General features: G+C 39.1%; 1 protein-coding gene across 1 annotated transcript; it reads right to left on the bottom strand.

The window, feature by feature from the left end:
• Positions 1-700: 700 nt before the first annotated feature.
• Positions 701-24,310, bottom strand: slc4a5a (solute carrier family 4 member 5a). Its single transcript, XM_074669825.1, has 24 exons — positions 24,159-24,310; positions 23,905-24,034; positions 23,635-23,795; positions 18,670-18,822; positions 18,316-18,438; positions 18,097-18,152; positions 15,149-15,306; positions 14,969-15,056; positions 14,644-14,798; positions 14,351-14,479; positions 12,636-12,810; positions 12,374-12,507; positions 10,888-11,159; positions 10,408-10,442; positions 9,934-10,125; positions 8,178-8,291; positions 7,698-7,859; positions 7,301-7,479; positions 7,106-7,178; positions 5,508-5,576; positions 5,012-5,185; positions 4,234-4,410; positions 3,953-4,011; positions 701-989 (listed from the first exon to the last, which is right to left on the bottom strand). Coding segments are annotated over exons 1-24 (3,135 nt in total). The 5' UTR covers positions 24,160-24,310; the 3' UTR covers positions 701-823.
• Positions 24,311-25,655: the final 1,345 nt, after the last annotated feature.

Genomic DNA, 25,655 nt, shown 5'->3' with positions numbered 1-25,655 from the left:
AGTCCATGAATAACTTTCATGTTTATTTCCTTTTATTTTAATATGCATGTGGTATTTGAGTGGAAGTATATTTTTTAATCCATGTAGACAGATTTATAGATCAAAAATGAACCTGAATGCAACATCAGCACATCAGCACTTTTGGTTGTTTCTTTTTGTTCCAGGTTACTGTGCCACCATAGCGAGTTACACGTAGGTTAAATGGGACAGGAGGATTGCTCCCAGACTAGAGGCACACTACAGCTTACTCAAACAAACATCAAAACACAAATATGTAAGCATGTACACACATCGGTGGGCATGGCTTTCTAGGCGTTATAAAGGTAATAAATACATGTTTTCTTTTTCTTGTTACTTGTTTTTTATAACTCTAGCCTCATAGTCAAACTGTGTGCACACAGGCATGGAGGGTAATGTTGTTTAACTTGTTGAGGCATTGCACATATTTAAAATGAGTTCAGTTTGAGGAAATACAAGTGCAGCATCAATACAATGTACATGTTTTCACTCCCAAGATATATTACACCACACATATTTAGATTTATACACATATATTGTGGCTATATACATAATTAAAATAAATAAATTAAATATTTATTATAAGATTAAAGTTAATATCTTTCAAAGATGCACAGATTTAAAAGCACGTTACAGCCAATACTTAAACTTCTCCAGCTCCACTGGTTTGATAAGTCCCATGTCAACCAGTCTGTCACGTCTGCCAACAGCCTTGAAATGTAAGTGGGTCAGCAGTGGCTGCATCAAGCAGTTTGCTCTCTCCTATCTGTGCGTTATTCTGTCAACACCATGTTGAGGCTCAGCTCTATAACGTGGTCTCGCTGCTCATGTCCCGATGGGGGTGGGGGTCGATGTCTGAGTCATAGTCCGACTCCATCTCGATCTTGACCTGGGGCACAGGACAGGCCATCCCTCGGCCCATTGGCACCGCGGGAGACGACGGACAGGAGATCTTCAGGTGGAGGGTGATGCTACGGAAGGGCAAGCTCCGGTTACCATACACACCCACACGCTGAAACACTGAGGGGCTGAGGGAGGAGAGGCTGGGGAGGGTGGAGGAGCTCGGCCAGGAGACATCATCAGGCCTGGTGTTCACAACAGCAGCTCATTGAGTCATGAGAGAGACAAAGTGTCTGAAGAGTGAAATGAGCTGCTGTTATGCTTCACTGTGACCTTGTTGTCTTTAGGCTAAGACTGGGAGGGTTTTATACCATGAACACTTTAAACATTGTTAAAATGACTGTTATTCTATACACAAATCCTGCTACCTCATACATGCTTTAATATCTCACAAATCATCTAACAAATCCATATGAATCAGATTATCAATTCCTAACCATGCCTCTTTCAAGCAATGCAGAATTAATGCAAACTTTCTATTTTCAAACCCTTCCCATCATCCCCTCTTAATAAAAAAAGCACAGTCAAAAAGAGCATAAACACCAGAATCAGCTGCACTTTCAATGCGAGCACTCTCATTGAAACTGCTGCGACAGGTGATTCAGATCATTCAGAGAGCAAAGAGGCTGCGTTTCAGGTGCATGTGTGAGCATCACAGATTGATCCTCTGAGGAAAATCAGCATATGAAGAAAAAGAAACAACCAAAACAATGATGCTTGTTGCATGTGGATGATAAAACAAACAAAATAATACAAACTGGCCTTCCATAAATCCTCTTTATGTACCACAGACACATCAGACTAAATATAATATGGCTTAAAAACACAGAAAAAAGTTAACATCAAACATTTCAGGTCATCATTTTTTTCAGACAGTCACGACTTCTATTAAAACTAACACAAATCAATGAAGAGAAATAATACTGAGCTTTTCAGAAAGGATGCTTAGCTCATTTACTGCATGGCAGGATGGGTAACAGTAACAACAAAACATTGATCTGCATTGCCTTAAAGTGCATGGAGAGGAGAGCCATCTGAAGCAAGACACTGGACTATGAGGAAGGTTTGTATCTGTACATAATCTGTGTGCAACTGTGGAGGCACATGTCCAAAAGAAGATTATTATTATTATTATTATTATTATTATTATTATTATTATTATTATTATTATTATTATTATTATTATTATTATTATTATTATTATTATTATTATTATTATTATTATTATTATTATTATTATTATTATTATTATTATTATATTTTTTTCATTATTTTTATTGATATTATTGTTTTAAATTCGTTTATTATCATATTATAATAAATTAATTAGTTTTTATTACTGATATTATTGTTGTTGTTTTGTTAGGCAGTTTTGTAACCTGGCCAGTGTGATTTCTATTTTTTTTTTTCTTAATTTTATCTTTTTTTTTTATTTTACCTCAGAATTTTCCAACAACAAACCTCTTCCTCAGCTGATTTATAGAGATAAGCTTGATCACTGTGCCCCCTGTTGGCAGACAGTCTTAGGGCTGAATCCTATGTGTGGAGACAGTGTGGCAGCCTCCTCTGCCCAGTTTACCATCCTCTGGGACTTTGGCTTCGAAGATCAGAAAGCCTCCCTTTGTCTCCTCCTCCCAGAGGACAGTAAACCAGGATGCTGCTCAGCCTGTTGGACAATGGGGAGTGTGGTCATCCTGCCGCTACAGGTAAGATGACCAAACCTTTATAGATCAGCTGACGTACAAGTTACAGCAACATCACAGGACTCTTCAGAAGAAGACTGCTGGAACTTTGAAATCTAAACATGTCGAGGAAAGAAGAAACCACACTGGTCTAGTAACAAAAAGTGTTTACATAAAATACACAGTGCCAGACCAAATTAACCTATTTGGACAATTATTGTTACAATCAATGGAAAAAAAAGGAGTAGTATTTCAAACTGCATCAAAATGCTTTAAGGTCCTGTCCAGTTAACACATCATCAGGCCAAGACTGCTGCTGCTGTGTGTGACTGGCCACTTTAACGACCATGCCGTCATGCTAACTGGAGTGTGTCCTTCATGGGTATTAGAGCTGGTTATGATACTCTCTTCTGGAGTCTAAAGATATACTGGTATCTGCAACAGCCAGAATAAGCAAGTACACTGAAAGCAAAGACTTCACAATTTTGGAAAGAGTCAGCTAACATTGATGGCTGTAATCAAATCTGCATTTGAAAAAGTCACGTTTACTATGTTCATTTGAGTAATGCACTAAAGCTGATTTATTTAAGTACACTACACTTGACTTTTTGTTAAACTTGACTTAAGACTGGGTTTATAGCCTAGCATATCGGACACGGGACATTCCTCGATCTGTCATCCTTATGACACAGTTTTACCATAAAATAAAAGAAACATAATAAAGTAAACTAACATAACATATTGTAATTTTAACGCTGTTTACATGCTGCTGCTTTCTTTAAATATATTTTAAAACTGCGTATTCTCTTTTGTGTTGCTGTAAAGGAAGATAAGACCAGGTGGTCTACCAGAAGCGTCTGCTACATTCACTGTAAAATGTTTATTTACAGCCTCTCTTCAGTCCAGGTGTATGAAAACTATCAGTGCTATCGGGTGCTCCTATCGGGTGTCGTCCTGTGCAGTCCAATACACAGTCAGGACTGATGAAGTCAGAAACTGGATGCTCTACAATAATACACACACTAAGATACCTAATAAGCTATTTCACACTATCTGAATGGAGAAATAACACTAGAGGTGAAGGGGAAACTAAAAACTTTTATTTCTGAAACTTTATCTCAAGTTCAGTTTGTTCACTTTTTATAACTTGAAGCATCATAGGTATTTGTCCGTGCCTCTGTAGACAGGTGTGTGTGTGTGTGTGTGTGTGTGTGTGTGTGTGTGTGTGTGTTTGTGTGTGTTAAAGAGCTCGACCTGTGGCAGCAGGCTGGCAGTATGCTCCCCACTGAGACTGTACAACATCAGGATAGACAAGATCTTTATAAGGGATGTGCAGTTTGAGGACACAGTACCTGCGATCCAAGTCTGACTCTGAACTTGGTGAGTGGTTAGAGTAGTTGTGGCACTTCTCCTGTGAGTTAACACACACACACACAAATGACAACACAGGTTATAAGAGCAGAAGAGCAAAACAGAGCGATGGACTGCACTTTAGAGAGAAAGCAGGGACAAAAAACAGGAACAAAAGAAGAATGTTGAAAGTGTCCTATTCCCACATTGTTGTGACTCATTACAAACTCTAGTAATGATCAATCAAAACCTACAGGGGGCAGTAGAGGCTCGAGTATCTCACCTCGTCCTCACTGTCATTTGCTTTGCCCTTCTTCTTCTCCTTCTCTTTCTCCTTCCCCTTCTTTTTGTCATCATTCTTCTTCTTCTCTTTCTCAGGCAGGAGGTCGTCGAGCCAGGCCAGGTCATGCTGGGAGAAGACCATGTCCAGCATCTTTCGAACAACCATCAGTCCAAGGATCTAAAGGGTTCCACATAGAGGCAGACTGACAAGCTGATATTTGTTTTCTCATTCATGTTTGTTGGAGTTTTAGACGATAATTTTACTCTGTTTTTAGTTAATAAACAGAGGATGAAAGTCTGGTCCCAGAAGACATTCAGCTAAAAGTCTGTATTACCATCTTTATTCTATTGATTGACACTAAACTTTTATTATATTTGTCACATTCATTGACACAGAATCAACATGATGCATCTAAACAAATGAATTACTAATAATTAATTAAAGTCGCTCTGACTTTCATGTGTCTTAAACACAGCATGAAGTGTGAGCATTTTCCCTGCATCCCCGATCTGTAATATGTCCTTGGTCCACAGTCAAAGTGGAAAAAGTTTTGGGTCTGCCACAGCTAAGTGGATCCCACACCTCTTCATGCTGCTTGGAGGAGAGATGATTGAGGAGAGAGGAGGAGAATCAAAGGAGCTACGCTATGATACATGAAAGCAGCCTTCCAACTAATGGGTAGCAAACAGACATCAAGGAGTGCCTGAACAACAGTTAATGTGTTATGTGTAGGCTTTGAATCAGAAGACATGAGTATGAGAAACACAATATCACCCACCATTACAGGGAAGATGATAGCCAAGAAGGTAGACTTCAGGACCCAGAGGACGGCTAGACATATGATCTGGACCAGTGTGAAAAGGTGAACTCTCCTCAGAGGAACATGACGGAGATAAGAGAAGTCGGGCTGATGCTTGGATGGCATCATGTACAATTTAATTCTGTCCCAGAACTGTGGAAGATGATGAGACAAGGAAGAAGAACAGTGTTTACTTCAAGAATTTTAGAATAATATCCAAACACTAGAAAAATAAAAATAAAATCCACGTCTACTTAAGTTACTGCTTCGTTTAACATATCCAGCCCAGGGTCTGATACCTGGGCTGTCAAAATGACCATGCTTCTCCATCGGCTTTAAGGGAACCATGGGACATATCTACCAGGCCATCAGCTTTCCAACTACCCACAAAAATATGACACAACAGCCACCAAGCCTCAATAACTCAGACCTAGTGCTGTGGTCAAAAACAATAACCGTTGGTGCTTCAACCTACCTGGATTCCACTGAGGGAGGCGACACCCATGTAGAGGAAGACGCCATACAGAACAGGCATGGGGATGAACTAAAAGCAGTAGAAAACATGGCTTTAATAATTTTCTAAAAGTAAAATTACAAATGGAGAACTTCCAGTTTTTTTCCTAAAGTCTAAGTAGGACGCTCATGCTTCTTACTTTGCCTAATTTGATAAAAAGCAGGAATGACTGCTTAAACTGCACTGCCTACACTCAATTTTGAACATTCAAGGACAAATTAAGGGCTTGGTATCTAAACTGGGATAACAAATGGAGATGTATGGTGGAAACCTATAAGAACTTGAACTATCAACAAGTTTTTTTAACTTTTCCCTAACAACCTATCTTACTTAAATGAAACTTATATCATCACCAGTTTGTACTTCATGATCTGATGGACTTGTCATATGTATGTTTTGGACATGCAAAGATGTTTCTCACTCTTGGAAATTGGTCAGCTCTGTGCTTACAAAAATCTTGGAATGGAGGTGTCATGTGACCCCACTGTGTTGGTTCTGAATGACTTATCTATGTGAAATATATTTTCCCTAATAAAAACATTCATTACTCACTGCCCTTCCAATAGGGTGACCATATTCTGAAAACCCTAAAAAAGGACACCCTACCCGGCCTCTTGGAGATACTGCAAAAAATCCTTAAAGAACTCAAAGATAGCTTTAGAAACCACTTCCATGTGCATGTGTCTCTGTTTGGCTGTAGATGGGGGGATTTAGCAGCAAACACTACTGAATAGAAACCCTCACTACTAATCATTATTATTGTTGTTATCATCAGTACTCTAACCCAGCGGTCCCCAACCTTTTTTGCACCACGGACCAGTTTAATGTCAGACAATACTTTCACAGACCGGCTCTTCTTCTGTCTCCTCACTGTTTTGTTTTACCCTGCTTCAAGAAACTTTCCAAAGATGTTTGTCTGTGTCTATTTTATCAAGGTTTGGCATCAAGAATGAGTCATAGACGGGTATGATGGAGAATATCCAGTAATTTTTCAAAATAAAACATTGCTCAGAATCAGATAATGAATCAAACTGAAATAATTTAAGTTGAGTATTTTTTATGTGTGGCCCAGTGCCAATTGGCCCACGGTCTGGTACCGGTCTACGACGGGGGGTTGAGGACCACTGCTCTAACGACATTTATTTCATTGTATTTGTTTTATATTACTTTGTGGTGTGCTTTGACTGAATTAATCAGCTGTCGCTGCAATGTGTTGCATATCTTAAAAAAAAACAACAAAAAAGAAAAGCAGTAATGAGATCTTACCTGTCACTTATGTCAAAATAAAAAACAAGAGCAACAAGTTTGTAGTCCAAACCAGCTCAGCTGAACTAAGATGGATACAGTGGAGACTGTTGGGTTTTTTGTATTAGGACATTCTTGTTTCAACAAGTACATTTTTCCACTCTACAATCAATTCAGGCATTATTTTTGTCTTCTATTATCTTGTAATGAAACTATTTTCTGTTCTTTATTTTAGTTTTATTCTTTATTTATAGCATTTATTTCCCTCCTTTTCAACTCTGATCACCTGCAGTAGAACAAAGCCATGTGCCTACCTTAAGTATTGGAGCAAGGAAGATGGAGACCCCAGTCAAAGCAAACACCAACAGCCCCGTCATCCTTTGTTCTCTGTGTTTTGGAAAGTGATAAAACAAAGAAGTACTGCCATTAAGCTGGTGGCAGTGGGTTTACGGCTTAGGCCAGAATCCTTTTGTGTTTCTGTTTTGTGTTTACATTTTCTGTCAACAAACCTGACTCCAAGAAACTGGGGCTGTTCTCCTGGAGCGCTGGACTCGCTCTCCATCTTCAGTGAGTCAATGTGGGCGATGGAGATGACAGTCGCAGCCACGTACCAGGGCAGGCCCAAAAAAGAGCAGGCCGCCATCAAGACGCCCACCCAGAAGAGATCAAGATGGTAACCACAACCTTTCTGCAGGGACAGAACAAGACAGACATTCACTTTCTATAACAAAACAAACAAAACTCATTGAGTTTCTAAGGTAAAATCTCTCTTTTTAGTTCATAAATATAAAAACTATTAATAATAAAGCACTCAAGAGGTGTTTTTCAAAACATTAAAAGCCTAGATATATATGCAAGACTGTAGGAATACAGCATGCAAACAATCATAAAAGGTAGCAAACCTACCTTAAGTTTGTTTTCCTTGCGGTTAACTATGACGGCACTAATCTGCTGGTCCATGAAGATCAGGATGGTAACAAGAAGAGCCGGGACAAAGCTTGCCAGATAAACCCACCATGGGTTCTTCCCAAATGGCATCACCAGCCAGCCACGATCCGGCCGAGTCGGCTACAGTTAAATAAGAAACTTAATCAATAGTTAAAAAAAACAGGAACAACAACAAAAACATCAAAGAGAAATTAAGATCATGACATTATCCATAAATAAGTTGTTCATCCATTCAAACATTTGTACAAAAATGCGCTCTTTGCCCACAGTGAGTTAAAAAAAAAAATTCAGCCAGAAGGCAAGGGAAAACACCCAGTTTTTTATCTGTGTCTTGGAGGTTACTGAGGGTAAACTAAGTCTGTTGAATCTCCAAAACCTCTTCAATATCTTAATTAAGCTACCTCAATAAAACCACAGTTTGTAAATTAGTCACTCTACCTTGAATTCTGTCGGGACGATTAACTTTGGTGTCTTAAGTCCTATCAGCATATCCAGGCCGACGAATGTCATGATGGACATGAAGATCGAGAAGTCACTGATGAGTTTCCTCAACTGGTGGCATGGACAGAAACAGAGACACAAAACAGATTCAAAGGAGATTTTGAAAGAAAAACAAACAATTCAATTTGAGGAAAAAATAAGACCAATCCTGATATTTCACCATCAGAAAGTCAGTTCATGAGCTGGAATGACAACTCTCACTATAAATGTGTGATGATTTGGCGAGTTGTAGGACTTTCTTTTTAATTAATCTCACGTCAAAACTAGCTTTAGAAAAAAGCCAGCCTTTAAGCCTTTAAGCAATTTCTGTTGTTAGTCGTGGTAGTGGTCAAACATTTATGAACAAGAGGTTTAAAGTTGGTGGTTTACCAAACATTCAAACTGTCTCATGGGTATCATACGTCAGACAGAAAGGGGAACTGAACCAGGGACCTTCCTGCTGTGAGGCAGTGCCAACATGCAGACCTGTTACAATAAAAGGATCTCATGAATACTTGAAGATGCTATGAGGAGGATCTGTTTTAATTGCACTCCCTCGCCACCTTATGTTTCCTCCTTGAGTCTCATGCACACTGTCTTAAATTGATTTTAGCGAGGTGTGTTTTTGTTTTTGAATTTGATGGAGATCAGATGGAAACAAATTTTCTTTGTTCAAGACAACATTTTACTGGATACAATGCACTGAGGTAAGGTATTTATCAGTACAGGTATGTAGCGCTGCGGTTTGAAACCTGATATCAAGCAAACGTTGTAGCAGCCAGCTATATGTTTGCGATGTCGTCAGCCCAGTGCTCTGACGTATGTGTAGGCTAATGCAACAATAAGTAAACACTGTCATTTTGTAAGTAGTTTAGTAGCTGTTTATATTTAATGCAACTGGCAGCCCTGTGCTCTAAGACATGTCTGTAATGTGTAATGTTAGTAAATCCTGGTTATGTCCTATCAGTCATCTACAAAGCAGAGCTAACGTAACCTCACTCTTCATTTATTGATAGACTCTCAAGTTTGAACAGACCACAGCAGAATAACTGCTGACTGTGGGTTGGAATCAACATTAACACAAACAGATTAGCTCCTGTGTTAGCCTCTAGCTTGTGCACTGTCACTCTCCTGTTTATCTTTCTTCTGCTCTTCTGTCCTTTTTCTGTCTGACAGTTAGGCTTCAGCATCAACCACCACTATAAAATTAATCACAGAAATCGTTTTGAACAGAGACGAAACACAGATATCTGTGTTTTATCTCTTCTCTCTACTAAACTGCCGTAAACCGATCCGGTCCTGCTCAACCCTATCAGGAAGCTAAGAAGTAGTAATTCAAAAAAACCTGTAACCTGTAATATTGGTGCAGATAATCTCATTTTAAAGTGTGGATTACGATCAGGCATACATTTAGAAGGGGGACTTTTGCAAGCTCTTAAAAACTCCTCACAGCACCTTTAACCTTGTGTTTTGGCTTTTTTCCTTTCTCTTACTGAAACTTAAATGCATTCCTTTAATCTGCTTTAGATGTTTGCTTAATGTGTTTTTATTTTATGTATTTTATGTAAAACACTTTGAATTACCTTGCTTCCAAAATGTACTGTGTAAATAAACACGCCTTGCTTGGATGACTGCAGTGTGCATCCCATAATGGTTCATGCATGTGTGTTAAAACATGAAACTTTCTAACATTAAACACAGGTCACTGTGTTACCTTTGTGGGGAAGTAGCGGCTGAACTTGAACTTCTTGAGGGACACCGTCATGGAGTAGGTGCCGAAGAAAAGGATGAAGGACATGAGAGCCAGATCTGGGACGTACTTGCAGCTTTTTCCCACAAGAGAGCCTCCGTACTTCAGACACTCCTTCTTGCTTAACTGGCTCCAGTCCAGAGCTGTCACATTCAACTGGGTGGGTGGCAGTGTGGGGGAGAAGAGGACAAAGAAGAGTCAAGTGTTTTGAAAGAGATGTAGAGGTGGATTTGTTTTTGTCATGTAAGTGAAGTTTCAACCAGTAAAGGAGAGTCAGAGAGGAGACAAACAAAGGAAAGAAAGAGGAAAACCTAACAACTCAGTCTGTGAATATCTGGGTTAAATGTTTAAACCACTGTTGCTAACTCTTTATCATTTGTTTTACAGGAATCTGCAGCTAAACAGAGACAAAAAAAGTGAATGAAAATAAGCACTTACCCCAGAGACACTAGAGCTGTTATCTGGCATTGGAACTAAACCATTGAAGATCATTGCAGCCACTGTTCATGAATTGGTGAGACACAAACGGAGGCAGGGAGGTAACGATTGAGCAGATGAAGAGGGAAGGGTAGAAAAACAAGAGGGAAAGGAAAAAAAAACAGAAATTCAAGAGATAATGAGAATCCAGCTTCTGGACTTCGCACTCTGAGCTAATGCAGACGATGAGACACTTACTTGTAAGAGATGGCAGCCAAATAGTTCATGCATGGCGAAAACGAACAAGAGACAAATCAGTTACAGAAATCGATGTTTACAGAAACAACTGCAGAAACTCACATTTTCAAAAGGAATAAACCAAATACAGAAGGTTTTACCCTCCTCTACAGCCTGCTGGGTCAGTCTACCAAGACCAAGAACATGACTTTCCATCTTGTGGATAATCCACCTTTATTTCCCTGAGCCAAGGGGTGAACTCACTCGGGTCTGGCGCCAGGCATTCACACTTGTAAGCGGTGATGAAGTCGGGCTTGAAGTCCGTATTGATTGGATAATATTTGAAGGAGCCCACCATCTTCTTGATGGCGTCAGAGATGAAGATGAAAGAGATGAGGCTGGAGAAGCCCTCCTCCGTGAAGCGTGTCATGTACTTGATGATGTAACTGGCGTCTGTAGCTACGAGGACAAAACACTGCAAGCAGGAGTGGATGCCAATCCAAAGACGCAGCTCCATGTAATCTATGCCGTTGTTCCTTTGATGAATGAGACAGTGAACATAAAAAAACCAAGCAAACCAAACCCTAGCATTTCAAATTAAAGGTCCCATATTATGCAAAAATCACTTTATTAAGTCTTTTAGTGAAATTTGTGGGTCTTTGGCTTTCCTCCCAGCCCACAAAATGTGATAACCTGTATTTAGTAGAGCCTGTATTTAGTAGTGCTTGTGAATGTAAAACCTGACTTAAAACGAGCTGGTTGGGATTTCCGGGGTTTGCTGACGTCAGCGATTCCCTTTTTTGACCAATTAGGAGCAAGTCTGACCTGATTGGTCCATCGGAGCAGATACCCCCACTCCCCTCCCCATTGCTGCTCCAGCAGCCATTGCTGCCATCACTGCTCTGTTTTTGGCTGTAAACAGCCACGAAGTTCCATGCACAAGCTTCCCGTCTTGGAAGAAGACAAGACTAAGTGGCTAGAGTTCATTTATCAAAGAAATGTTCCAGCTACACTCAGTAAAACTGTGCACGTGTGTGTTAGTCACTTCATGGCTGACTGTTTTTCAACTTTGGACAGTACAACAGAGGGCTCGAGAATAGACTGGTCCTGAATCCAGGCTCATTACCAACCATCCACCAACAAACCTCGGACCCTGGAAATGTGAGTATTTTAAATGCTGTGTGCTGTGGAGCAGATGTAAGAGCTTTTCCTCAGTGTCCCCCCTGTCTCTGTGTTAGCTTCAGGATGCTAACTTTAGCTGCAGTTAGCCTGTTGTTTTAGCCTGTAATGTTACAGTAAACAAGCTTCGCTGTTTTCTAAACATTGTGCACTCGGAGCTCGTGGCGCCGCTCAGTGACGCTGAAGAGCGGGGCGGTATCAGTGGTGGCTCATTTACATATGAAGGTCACGCCCACTAAATCAGAGCGTTCTGAACAGAGGGGCTATGAGAGCCTGGAAACAATGCTGCTGTGCTTGATTTATTGGCTTTTTGGATCAAAAAATGTTACGACCATTTCATGAAGACATCAATGATCCATATTAAACTGCAGAAAAGGAGCAGAATATGGGACCTTAAATGTGTTACGAAGGTATTCTCAAACAAGTTGGGTTAACGTCACTCTTTAAATAAACCTTTTTAATGTTTGGCTTATTAAATAATACCTGCTCCAACGTTACATCAGTCAACAATCTCCATCAAACCAACTTAAGTTGATCTACATCAGGAACATTTGGTTCTGGGGAGTCTTACTTGCTGAACTCAAACAGGAGCTTCTCAAAGATGAGGATCGGTCCAGTGGAGCTGAGGATGATAAGAGGCTGACCACTGAAGAGACAGAAGACGGAGCCGGCCAGAGCTGTTCCCAGAAAACTCTCCATCACACCCTGACGGAGGATTGGAACAGAGCGGAGACAGAGATGGTCAGAGATATTGTCACTTTGTTATTTTTTGAAAGGAGAACAAAAAGACCAGCTTGATTATTTGGTTTACTGATGCTGTCTCTCTGATCTACCTGGTAGTTTTCAGTAGCATCTCCCAGCAGGCCTCCGAAGGTGATGGCGTTGGTGATGCAGCCCAGGTAGATGAAGAGCACAGCAGAGATGGACTGGATGTGGAAACCCTCGTAGAAATCACTGGGTATCCACGGCAGTTTCCTTTTTATGTCCAGGTACAGACCTCCGCAGAAGCTGTGATGCACAGAAACACATCCAGGTTATTTCACTTTTCATTGATCAATAACACTTTGCTTAAGACTGTCACTTTACAACTCTACATTTTTTCATTATACTTTTATTGAGCAAATTCTATTTTATCACTTTTTTTTTTTGTTAAATTTAGTTTATGCTATTTTTAATTTATCCAGCTTTTTACTAAGTTGTATTTTATTAGTTAGTTTATTCTATATTATTTTATGTCTTTGCACCTTTTCTTTTCACTTACTCATACTATATGCTGTAACGAACAAATTGCCCCTCTTAAAATAATGAAGTCTTGTGTTAACAGCTTATTTCTCTAACGGAGTGAAATTTCTATTTTCTTGTTATTTATTTGTTATCAATATTCAATTATTGTTTATTAAATTGAAGAATTTTGCTCATAGGTTAAGGACTTGACTGACTTGTGGGAACCCTGTAACTGGCTGCAAAGAGGCTTAAGACCCGCCTCTTTGCCTCATCCTGTCAATACAAAGGAAAAAACTTTTACTTAAACAATGGACGACCAAACTTTTAACAAAGAGCTTGTTAGAAGTCAAAGTGAGCAGGGAAAGACAGGGTCAAGAGCATAACAACCACAGTAAGATAAGGATAATGAGACCCAGTTGAGCTAGCCTGATCTAATAACTCAGTGTTTGTGCCACAGGTTGTTGGTTTATTATAACAAAGTGCAGACACAGATGATTTAGAGAGGAGATGAGCAGAGGCACATTGATCTCTCTCTATCAGCGTTCTGCTTTGTATTTTAATCAGTGAGGTGTTTAACCTCCCCTGTATTTTATCATTCGATCCATCTATACGATAAACATGATTTACTTCATGCTTTCCACATGCTTTATTGATGCAGTTAGAAGATAAAACCTGAGTGGTTCACTGCAGACCATAATGAGTGATTGTGGTGAAGTCAGAGACACTTTATTATGTGGATCTGTGTGTTCATCACGCTTATTATTTTGTCTGTTGTTTGCTGTAATCAAAGTCTCCAGGAGCCTTCAAGCTTATGAACAAAGTGTTACTTCACTCTGTCACTTCAGGCTGTAATCATCCTCCATGCTGCACCTCATGAAGCTCTTTCTGGGTGTGTGCATTTCTGTTTGTTGTTTACTTGTGATGATAAAAGTGAAGTGAGAAAGAAAAAGAAAGAGAGCTAAATAAAGGAAAACAGTAATTATAGCATCCTAATACTTTGTTTTACAGTGTGAAAAATCAGCCTGTGTTTCAAGCCTCCATGAAGAGGAGGAGCCCGAGTTCCAGATGTCGTGTAATTTAAAATGACATTAAGCGTAAAGTGTTTTATCAGAAGCACAACTGAAAAATACCACTTATTTCCTCTACATGTTGGAAGTTACGTCTTTTAAAATATCAAAAAATAAAGTTTGTTCATGCATCAGAATCTGACATCTAATACTTCTGTTTGAGGGAGAAATGTATCTGTTCCACGATATTCACCTTTTCTTTTTTGAGCTGAAATATCTCAGGTATTTTAGTTTTCCACATGGTGATCACTACTTACCGTCCTGTGAATGCCAGCTCCTCACCCAGCTCATGTTGAACCGGCATCTCCTCGTCCTCAGCGAGGCCTCCTCCTCCTCCAGCCGTACCGTTCATCTGCCCGAGCTCGTTTAAGGAAAACACAGATTTCCTGTGGAAGGGTTTGGACAGAGAGAGACACTGAATTTGTCAGATTAAATTTATGACAATGCAGTCTTGACTGCTGGATGATAGACTTCTGTTGACTGTTAAAGGAACATTTCTCATTTTTTAACAAACAAACAGCTTTAAAGAGATGGATGGTAAAACTCTGACCTTTTGTCAGCTGAGGTAACTTTCTTCGGAGGTTCAATGCGGATTTTGGGATCCCATTCCCCAGGTGGAAGCACGATCACCTCATCTAGAAACTCATCTATGCCTGCGATGAGGTCTTCTCGATCCCTGGCTTTGTACGCTACATCACTGAAGAGCTGGGAGGAGATAAATGGACAGCAGAGAGGATTGAACCAGCCAAAAAAAAGCCGCTCTCAAACTGGACATGACTAACCCCCTCTCAGACTTCAGTCACTAGACAGGAGTTAGAAAACTTAGCAAAAGAATACTTCCACTAAAGCATTGAGAATTCATGCCAGACACTTACATCATCGACCATTAGGGTTGCTATGGCTCGGCCGATCTCGTTGTAGGACTTGGCCTTACCCTGAGGTCCCAAGAGAATAAAGAGGAACCTGTACGGGTATAAGATGTGTCAGAAAAGCTCTGGGATGGTGTGAGTGAAAGGAACGTTGTGGACTTAGAGGAAGTAAAGTCAAAGCTTCACCTGGTGGGAACAGGGACTTCTGTTAGACCCCCAAGAGTTGTTGCTTGAGCGAGACGGACAAAGGCCACGAAGGGTTTGGTGAGGAAGTCAACCTCACCAACCAGGACGTTTGATGCCTCAGCATCTCTCGGGATTTTCTTCATGAACTTATTTTTTAACTGCAGAAAAGAGAAGTTAAAGAGAGTGTGTGAGACATTAATATTCAACTAGTCTTGTTTAAGTCTGTTCAACTTCCATCGATTGATCATATACCTCAGCTGTTCTACACTTGGATTGTTTTTCCACATTTTGTTTGTTGGTGCAGTAAGCTATTTCTTAAAGAAGGGGTATCCTGCTTTCCTGTGTTCTAAATACAGATGTAGAGTAACTATTCTATAAATAAGCAGTAAATTGCAAATTAATTATTTAAAAATCATACAATGTGCTTTCTGGATGTTTTTAAGATTCTTTCTCTCATAGCTTAAAGCCCCGTTTCCTCCAAGCAGTTCAGTTTAGATCAGTTCATACATGGTAGGCGGTGTGTGAGCCGGATGTCGAAAGCAGTATCAGTTAATAGCGTTACGCCATAGCAGCGCAACCCCGCTAATAAATCCAATGAAGAAAAAAAGTATGACACAGTAAACAAAGAGCAACGATGGAAAACATGCAGCAATTTGTTTTTTTTGTGATTTAAATGTGGCTCTCTGTTACAAAGCTCAATCAAGCTTTGTTTGTGTGCCGCGAGGAGAATTACAGCCATTGTTGCACAGTGAGTGATTCTTTCGACCAATCAACGGTCTGCAGTGTTAAGGGATTGGTACCTTTTACATTTGAAACAATATGAACCAAACTGAGCCGCTTGGTGGAAACTCAGCTTAAGTGTACCGAGGATAAAAAAATCACAGACATTTCCATTCTTGGTAAGTTTGACTGAAAAAATTGTGGTGTATCAGATGCTTATTTTTCCCCACTGTATGTAGTAGAAATGCCTAAATCTGTCTGTAAACTGATCAAATATATAAAATAGCAGGGGATCTTCATGAGAGTTGCTGAAATGATTAGGTCATTGATAATGACCCCTAACTTATCTGCTCTTAGCTCCACCCCCTGACAGGCCTTCAGAGGGCTGGCCAGTCAGAAGAAAGAGGGTTTGCGGAGCAGGGAGTCTTAAAGAGACAGCAGTTAAGACAAAGCTAAAAGACAAAGGCTGAAATAAGAGTTTTCTAAATTATCAGAGGGACGAAAACTGTTTTTTTTTAATGAGCTGTAAGGCATGTAAAGCTGCTACAGGGTTCCAAAAGGATCAGAATTGAGCCCACAAAAGCCCAGTATCTAATTTTAAATGTTCACAGATACAGTAGTGTCAAAAAATATGAGAACACACATCAGATATAAAACATTGACCTTTTTTTTTTTTTTTTTTTGCCTCCAATGCACAATCATGAAACATGCAGATGGTTGCACAACAAAGCACATATAAAGTGAGTCCTTGTGTTTTTATCTACCTTTAGCTCTTCTTTTTTGGCTTTTTATGCCTTTAATCAAATAAATCAGGACAGTGGATATAGTATGAAACAGGGCGACAGAGGGGAGTGACATTCAGGAAAGAGGCCCCAGGCTGGATTTGAACCCAGGCCACCAGCACCAGGGTAAACCTCATGGAGCGCGACCTAGACCACTAGGCCATCTGTGCTCCTACTTTTAGTTCATGATTACTCTATTCTACGGTATATAGAGCATCATAATGACTTTATCAATATATTTTTGTTTATTTTTTTGGTTACTTTTAAAGGCCGTTCAATAAAAACAGCTGAAACATCAGGCATACACCAAGTGCTCCAATCATTTTGGCCACCACTTTATAGATGAAACAATTACACTACACTAAATGTAAAAAAAACTTTATGATTCTTACAATCAGTTAAAAAAAATGAAGGTTTTGATTTTTTTAAAACCAATTTTGAACAAACCAACAAAAGCTTCACATTTTAAGCTGGGAGCCTGAATCTGTTTTTCCCCCTTCTTTTCTCTTTCCTTTTTACTTTCTTTTCATTAATAGAAACAACACCTATAAAGCAAAACTGATAGCCTGTAATGATAATATCTGCATCTTCACATGTGTTGATCTCTTGTAATATTTGTGGCTGTAGTGACCAGATCGATCCCACAACAGTTGATCTTTTTTTTTTTCAATAACCTGCTATATTATATTCTGGGAGGTCATAAATACATCTGCATACATCTGTTTGCAAAATATATTAATGAGCGTTAAATCTTAAAAAAAAATAAAACTATAAACAAATAAATAAATATTCAGAAGGAACAAATAAAATGTATGCTCAGCCTGTCAGAGCGATAACAAACAGACCTGCTCTGTCTGATTGCATGTAAAGGTGTGGCAGGAAATAGGACAGCAGTACAATAACACTCAATAGTGAGGGCCTCGCCGATAACCCGCAGTCGAATCTGTGGCTACATGTGAGCACCAAGCACGCGGACTGGACCATGAAATCCATTTTTTCCTGTGCCAGCTCGATATTGACACAGACAATATGGTACACACTCAGAAACACACAGTATTAAACTATCACTTGTCCGCGGTCACATGTAACTACTGCAGGATGGTAAATACAATTCAACAACCGCTCATAACTAGGGCACGCACTCAGAGCCGGACAGACAGTGTTTTTCTTAATTGTTCAACATAAAAATAGAATTAATAATTCAAATCACAGACTCATTCATCACTCTTTGGACGTTAATCCTCAGCATGAGCGACAGTAAATCCTGACCTCTGTTTCAAAGCACAGAAGTAACGACACGTGTCACAGACATAGACACAGTTTAAGACCAGTTACAACAAAGGAACATTTACAATCAGTGTGAGCAGGTTACAATCAAGAAAAAAGAAAACTCAGTCACTTTCTGGAGCTCTAAAGTAGATGTGTGAAAAGGATGAAAGTAATCACCTGGTCTGTGCTGGGGGTATCTGCGATATCATTCATACTTCTACTCTGGGCGTGACCTGGAGCATAAAACAGTGATACAGACAGTGTGATGATGTCTTTATGTAACTTAATGATTCAAGATCATACATGCTCAAGATTTTTAGAGATAGAGACAGAGAGATAAGTAAGGCAATTACTAAAATGCAGAAGGTGTATTTTGTTTCTAAGACAGAGACTCACGCAGGCGGCCATAATTTGCAGGCTGCTGCTTCATTCGGAGATCCTCGGTTGATCGATTAAAGTTTGGTAGAGGCCCTGCACCTGGCCCTGGACCCTGGCCCCCTCTGGGCCCTGCAGGTCGACCTGCCAAGGTAAATAAACAAAGAGAAAAACAGGAGTTGCGACCAGGCAGTCAGAGATGTAGGGTCATGGTTCTTATGAAATATTTACCCTGCTCAGATGCAATAATGAGGAAACCCTGCAGTGTTTATGCAGTCATCAAACATTGATACACAGTATGTCTCTCATAGAGGAGATCTTTGTGGACTTCATGTACCACTGAGTCAAATACAAATACAAATACTGGATACTCACTGGCGGTTGAGCTGGACTTTCCCATGTCGGCTAGTGAGCGGTGGATTGGCTTCTTTGTCTGATGTCGATGTTTCCTCAGCAGAACGAAACTGATCTTCTCCCTAAGGTCGGGTGATATCATGCCTTCCTCGATTTGTCGCTCAATGATGTCATCTTGAGGAAAAAGAAACGTGTACTTTACAACCCTGTTTTTATTGAGAGACATCACACTGTGCAAAATGCTCAAAAATAGAAAGTGATGTTGTGCAAATCTTACAGTCCTTTGTTCAAAACAGTAAAAAGATGATATTTTGAAATGTCAAAACCAGTGCTGTCAGGTGATTAAAAAAATTAATCTAATTAATTACAGGATTTGTAATTAATTAATCTAATTAATCGCATTTTAATCTCATATCTGCTTAAGGTCCCAAAACAAAGAATTTGAATTCCAGGACATTAAAATTACATTAAAAGACATTAAAAAACATTTAAAAATAAGGTGGGAATATATACAACACATTTTAGGTACCCTGAGGCATAAGGAACAAATGAAAAAAGTGTTTTGGTTCTATCTTTACAAAATCTACACAGTCCTGCACCTAAGATAAGCTGATTTGATTTTTAGGACGGTTTTTGCTTTTGTCACATTTTTACTCGATGTGGACTCAATTTTCACTGCAATATGAACTTCTATACTTCTATGAGGTCAGGAGAACCAGGGCTAAAGGCTAAAACTGTGAGGAACTATGTACAAAACACTTTTTTCCAAGTCTTGGATCAAAGAAAAGTGAAGTATTCTCAGTTTAACATGCTCTGAACACACAAACTGTTGCTGATTGGTGCAGAGCAGCCCCAAGCTGAAAACACCAGGAAGATGGAAGGAAATTTTCAAAGAATTCTTTAGATTTAAACACACGACATTTATCGATCATTTAGGGCTTGTTTGATGCAGTAAAGAGTGTAAAATTACCTGTTTTTTACAGAATTGAGCTCGAGCAAACGGTTAATCTTCTGTAGATTTTCAAAAAGGGCGTGTGAATAAACGAGATGTGGACCCACTCTCTCTTCCCCCCCGATTCAAAGCATGTTGCTAGGTGTGATACATCCAGGGACCGTCAGAAATTTGAAAATTTGACGAGAACACCACTTTTTCCATGTAGGACAAACGGTTTGTAAATGCTAGACATTTGAAAATAAGTGCGTCTTTGAACGCCTCGTGGGTTTGGGATCCAGATTAATCTGCGTTAATTTTATAACGCGTTAATTTGCGGTGTAATCAATTAATCTAATTAACGCGTTAAAATGACAGCCCTAGTCAAAACTCAAACAAAAACTGAAGAAAAACATTCACATTTAAATTTGATGCCAGCAGTACACTCGAAAAAAGATAATGCTGTGTAACACTTAAAAAGCCATCTGAGGAAACTTCACAGCTCATTATAATAATTTTCAGCAGGTTAGCAACATGAGTGAGTATGAAAAGAGTACGAGTCCATCAGGAGTAAAGACAGGAAAGAGTTCACCACTCTGTGAGAGACTGGGTGAGGAAATCATTTCAGAAATATAAAATGGTAAAGGAATAATTTGTAAATTTCAACACTTACAGCACATAATATCATTTACAGATTCAGAGAGCCAGGAGAAATGTCTGAACATAGGAATCAAACCTTACAACCAACAGTGGAAGGCCTCAAAGCAGACATGACTCTAAAGTGGTACCACAACCAAAAACAGTCTGTGAACATAGTTCATTACTGCATCCACAAATCAAGGTTTAAACTGCACCTGACAAAGAAGAAACCACAAATCAGTGTGATCTAGAGGCATTACTACACCTGAGCCCCTTTAAGATGGACTGAGGGGAATTTAAAGACTGTCCTATGGTCCAACGAAAAAAATGTTTGATTTTGTTTTTGGGGCATATGAGCATCACATCTTTCTGCTGAAAGAGCATCTTGCTTTTTATTAGCACAGTAAGGTCAGGATCCCTGATGATATCAGGATGCGTAATAACCCATAGCATGGATGTACTGTAAAACTTTTTAAAAATCACTCAGATTTACAGGCAGTCAAACTGCAGTCTGTAACTCACTGTAATTTGAAAGTATCCTTACTCTAAAAATAAATACAGTAAGTTATAGTTTATGCTGCATAAATATAAAAACAGTATTTTACTGGCAGCAATTTTGCTATACACTCAATGTTTAAAGTATTTACTAGAAGTATTCAAGCCAGTAACCTGCTCTATATAAACTGTGGCACATTAATCACATAACGTCACAAATATCCCATGATCCTCCGCTATCAACTGTAAACTACTGTTATTAGGAGTATTTGACTATTGGAACCATGGGCAAGTGTTAATTTACCCAGAAGTCACATTTTTTGACTGCATTACACTGTCAAATCAAAACAGAAGACAGCACTGTTGAAATTCTGCAGTAAATGTCCATCAGAGTCTTACAGTGCAGCGTAAACAAGGGATTTGGTGGTTGATGCTAAAGGAGCTGCTGAAATAACATTCTAGGGAAGAACATCACACTCTATATTCACTAAGTTTATATCATATTTCACCGTAGTGTCTTACTGCAATGAAACATATTTGAGCAACATGCCTCATGGTCTGAACACAGCTGAAAAAAAAGAGCAAAGACATTTTTTTGAATCCCCTACTTCAAAACTTGATGCGCTTTTATCACTATGAAAAGGAAACAAGCTTTTAAAGAAAATTAAAAACCAAGGATTCTTATCAGTAACTAACAGTTTAATAAAATAAGGAGTAGAAAACACTCATTTTAAACCACTCATACTAAAGCTAATCGTCTGTGTGGGTGGTTTGTTAGATAACCAGTGGTTGCTAATATTGAGGCAAAATAGCAACTGGCTGATAATGATTTTTTCCTTCCTACTGATTTATTGACTTCACCACATGGATCTGCAGTTTCTGATGTGCTGTGGGTGAGTGACATGGGGAAAGATAAGCATCATTTCATTCACGTTTTCTAGCATTATCAAATGCTGCTTTATTTAGGATATTATGGTACTCCGTTGGCTGGATTTTATTGGTTTTTTTAAGGTTCATCATGTTGGTGATGATGAAGTCTGGGCTCTGCTCAGGGTCACGTCTTTGTTTAGTTATCAGTAGATAAGTTACTGGCAGACCGCCACCTGAATATCAAAATCTGGATTCAATAGTTACAACTGGTGCTTTTGGGAGCTGTGATCCAAGCTGCTCACCTCAGTGGAATTCATTTCATAAAATGAAATAATAAATAAAAAAAATAATTAAAATGGTACAGACTTGTGTTTGGATACTCATTGTAATCTAACATAACACCCTGGCCGTTATTTCCTCTGCGACTACCCTGGAGAGTTGTGATGGTAAGAAAATAAACCAGATTGGACCAGACCCAGCAAATAACAACCAAGGGTCTGTTGTGATCGTTTCTGCTTTTAATTTAAGTTCATCTCATTTGCTTTGGCTCAATTTTCATAAAAAAAAACAACTCTCTGAACAGTTAAATTGCCTTTCAAACACAGAGTGTTTGTGATTTTTGCTACAACAAGCTGGCCACAGAAGAAGTAAGTAAATTTGTTTTTGGTGGATTATTTCTTTGTAGTAACACTGCTTCTTGGTAATAAATCTTATACTGTTGTAAAGCCTGTTTGTTTCTCTTTTAAATGTTGTAATTGTAGCATTGTGAGGAACATGCACTTGTGGGATGAGCAGCAGCACTGAGTATGTGGGTTGCATATATGAAAAAATTTGCCAAATATTCTCTGCCAATGCCAAACAGCTTATTCTGCTGTTGCAACAATAAACCAAACTATGTTTTAATAGATAGCAATTTTTTTTTAATTCCAGGGGTTGGAGAAGTGTAAGACCATAGGCCACAGCAGGAGGTCTTTTCCTGTGATTCATCAAATGTGACTATGTGACGGGGACAAATATCTCCAGTCAGACCAAAAAGACAGGCGGGATGTCTATTTAAATTTGTCTAAATTTATGGTGTCATGTAGTCTGCTGTGAACAGGGACAGAGGTTCTTTCTTAAGATGAAACTGCCACAGTTTTTAAAAAAAACTTTTACAGGATGATTTTATTTTATTTTTTTTAATATCGTTTTACGTTTTTAATTAAAAGCATTGTCATAATGTAACTTGTCAATATATCTATCCAAGTTGAAAAAAATCTATCTATGACCAGGATGGCTCAAATGATGACAGAACAACATGCTATTTCAGTGGCACTGGGCAAATAAACTGACAGAAAAACTAAGGTTTGAAACTAAAATAACATTTTTTAAATGCCTTAATACCCTTTTCAAACATGCAGTGCAATTTTGTCTTCTTCCATTAATATGTTAACTTGTCTATTAATAAATTTGATTTCTACTTTTTGCCAAAATGCATGTCACTGTGTGTCCTGTTTTTTTTTTTTTTTTTTACTAAAAACATCCAATTAAGAAAGAAACAAAACATAACAAACAAACAAACAAACAAACAAAAAACATTGACATAAAAACAATTATCTATCAAATAGCTACATCTAATACGGCTGAATAAAATCAGATAATCTTGTTTTATAAGTTTTTATATCATATTTATACAACACCATGTTGGGTTTTTGATGATATCACAGCTGGTGAGCACAGAGTTAGTGCTCATCTGTGTGCAGTCTGCAAGCAGCCAACATGGGACTCATAGACAAACCCACAGATGTTAAATGGTAATAACCACACACACTGGTGCAAAGTTCTCAGACATCATTTCCCCCCCACAGGACATAAAAAATCACTTTACAAAAAAAACAGGAAAGATTCTTGTTGGTTAATGAATTTTAGATTATTGGGTTAAGCATAACAAGCATCATCATTTAGGTTTACACAGCATTACACTGGGATCTAATCATGCTTAAACAGCTGACAGTGACAAGTCCAACACACATGGTCAACTCAGAGAAGACAGTGGAATATGAAGTGCTCACCAACTATCTGTGGCAATGAGTAGCCATCCAGGTCCAGCAGCACTGTTCCTGTCTGGAGACATGTCCTTAACTCAAAGAGACTATGCAGGGACAGAGTGGACACGTGGGGTTTACTCCACCTTTCTCCTCCTTCTTCCACCTTCTCCTCGAACTTCACCCATCTGACAACATAAAACACCAATTTTAGATAACAGCCTAGAGTGAGGTGAAAACTGTGGATATTTCTGAGTGTGAGTGTGTGTTTCTGTGCTTTCGAGTGAGGTCTCCCACCTGGCAGACTCCTTCCACTCCAGCTCATCTCCTTCTCGCTGTAAAGTGTCCATTTCTGTGAAGAGCGTCGGTGTGGGCATGTCGTCATCTTCACTCAGAATGTAACGAAGCCTCTCTGCCGCCGGAGACACTTCATAATGGAAAAAAAAAAATACATTAAGACATTTTCTACATACATAATGTCGTCTTTTCTTTGTACTGCAAATGTAAAGATGAAAATAGTCTCCTGGGTTTGAAGAGATACTCGTACTAACTTTGCAGACATTTTAAGACGTCTTTGTCTCTCTGCCTCTCTCTGGTTGCTGAAGGTTTTGCTTTGCTTTGCCACAAGCTGATACGGCGATGTCATTGTGACATTCGACCTAAAAAGGTGCTTAAAAGGGAGGTTTTTGTGCATCACGCTTTTCTAAAGATGCTGAGGAGGATCTGTTTAACTTGGACTGCAGCGCCACCCTCTGGCCCGGAGTCTCACGCACACTGCCGTAAAAATGCACTTCTAACAAGGTGTGAGCTTATTTTGGATTTTCTTTGGTCCAGACAACTTTTTCGGATACAACACGACACGGTAAGACATTTATCAGTACAGTTACGTAGCGCTGTTGTTTGAAAAGTGAAACTAAACAAACGTAATTTTGTATATTAAGTCAGTAGCCGGCTAAATGTAGCGCTGCTAGCAGCCCGGTGCTACGTCTATGGCTACGTCATGTCCGCAGGCTAGCGTGTCAACAAGCTAACTGTCAGTTCAGTAGTTCAGTAGCCGTCCATACGTATCACTGATAGCCCGGTCCTGCAAGACATGTCCCTAATGTGTAAATCCTGGTTATGTCCTGCCAGTCATCTACCAAGCAGAGCTAACGTAACCTCAGTCTTCATTTGTTGATAGACTCTCAAGTTTGAACAGACCACTGCAGAATAACTGCTGACTGTGGGTTGGAATGACCATTAGCACAAGTAGTTTAGCCATTTAGCCTTTAACTTGTGCTCTGTCTCTCTCCCGTTTGGCTTTCTTCTGCTCCTCTGTCCTTTTTCTGTCTGACAGTTCAGGCTGCCCTTACGAAAGAAAAATATATTGCAGCATATTGGAAAATATCATGTCATATATGAGGTAATATATTCCCATATATGAGATTTAGTATTTATATTTTCCAATATATTGCAATATATTGAAAGTGGCAATCATTTGTATATTTTGCAATATATTGCAATATATTTCATGAATATAATATATATTGTATATGTGCCCTCAATATATTATTCCATGTATATCATAATATATCAATAATATATTACAATACATTTCAAAAAATATATTGGTACATATATTTTTCTTTCGTAAGGGTGTGTCCACAGAAATTGTTTTCAGCAGAGGAAAACACAGATTCCTCTTCTCACTTTTAAACTTCATCAGCCAGCGTAGTGTGATAGAGATTTAGCTCAATCCGGTCCTGCTTCGCCTCGACATTGGCACTGATAATCTTGTTCAATTCGTACGATCGGGCATATATCTAGAAGGGAGACTTTTTAAGATAGGATAAGATAAGATGCAACTTTATTGATCCCCAGGGGGGAAATTATTTTGTTGCAGCTCACAACAAGTGAGAAGAACCCAACACGAGACAAGTAAGAGCAGTAATTTAGTAGTAGCTGTAGTTTCAAGATCACTTCACTTCACTTTCCAACCCCTCACAGCCACTTAAAATGTGGATATAAACTAGCAGTCCTGGATGTTCAGACTTTGCATGTTCTTATGT

Source organism: Halichoeres trimaculatus, unplaced genomic scaffold (genome assembly GCF_033239565.1).
Source record: "Halichoeres trimaculatus isolate MK-OKI-2021-1 unplaced genomic scaffold, fHalTri1.1 fHalTri1_scaffold_5, whole genome shotgun sequence".
Lineage (NCBI taxonomy): Eukaryota > Metazoa > Chordata > Actinopteri > Labriformes > Labridae > Halichoeres > Halichoeres trimaculatus.
This window is presented reverse-complemented; position numbering and strand designations above follow the sequence as displayed.

Excerpts from the sequence above, each read along its gene's own strand:
- slc4a5a (XM_074669825.1), bottom strand. Across the intron at positions 18,153-18,315 it reads TGCAAATTATGGCCGCCTGC|GTCACGCCCAGAGTAGAAGT; the intron begins GTGAGTCTCTGT and ends TTTATGCTCCAG. Across the intron at positions 14,799-14,968 it reads CAACCCTAATGGTCGATGAT|CTCTTCAGTGATGTAGCGTA; the intron begins GTAAGTGTCTGG and ends ATCTCCTCCCAG.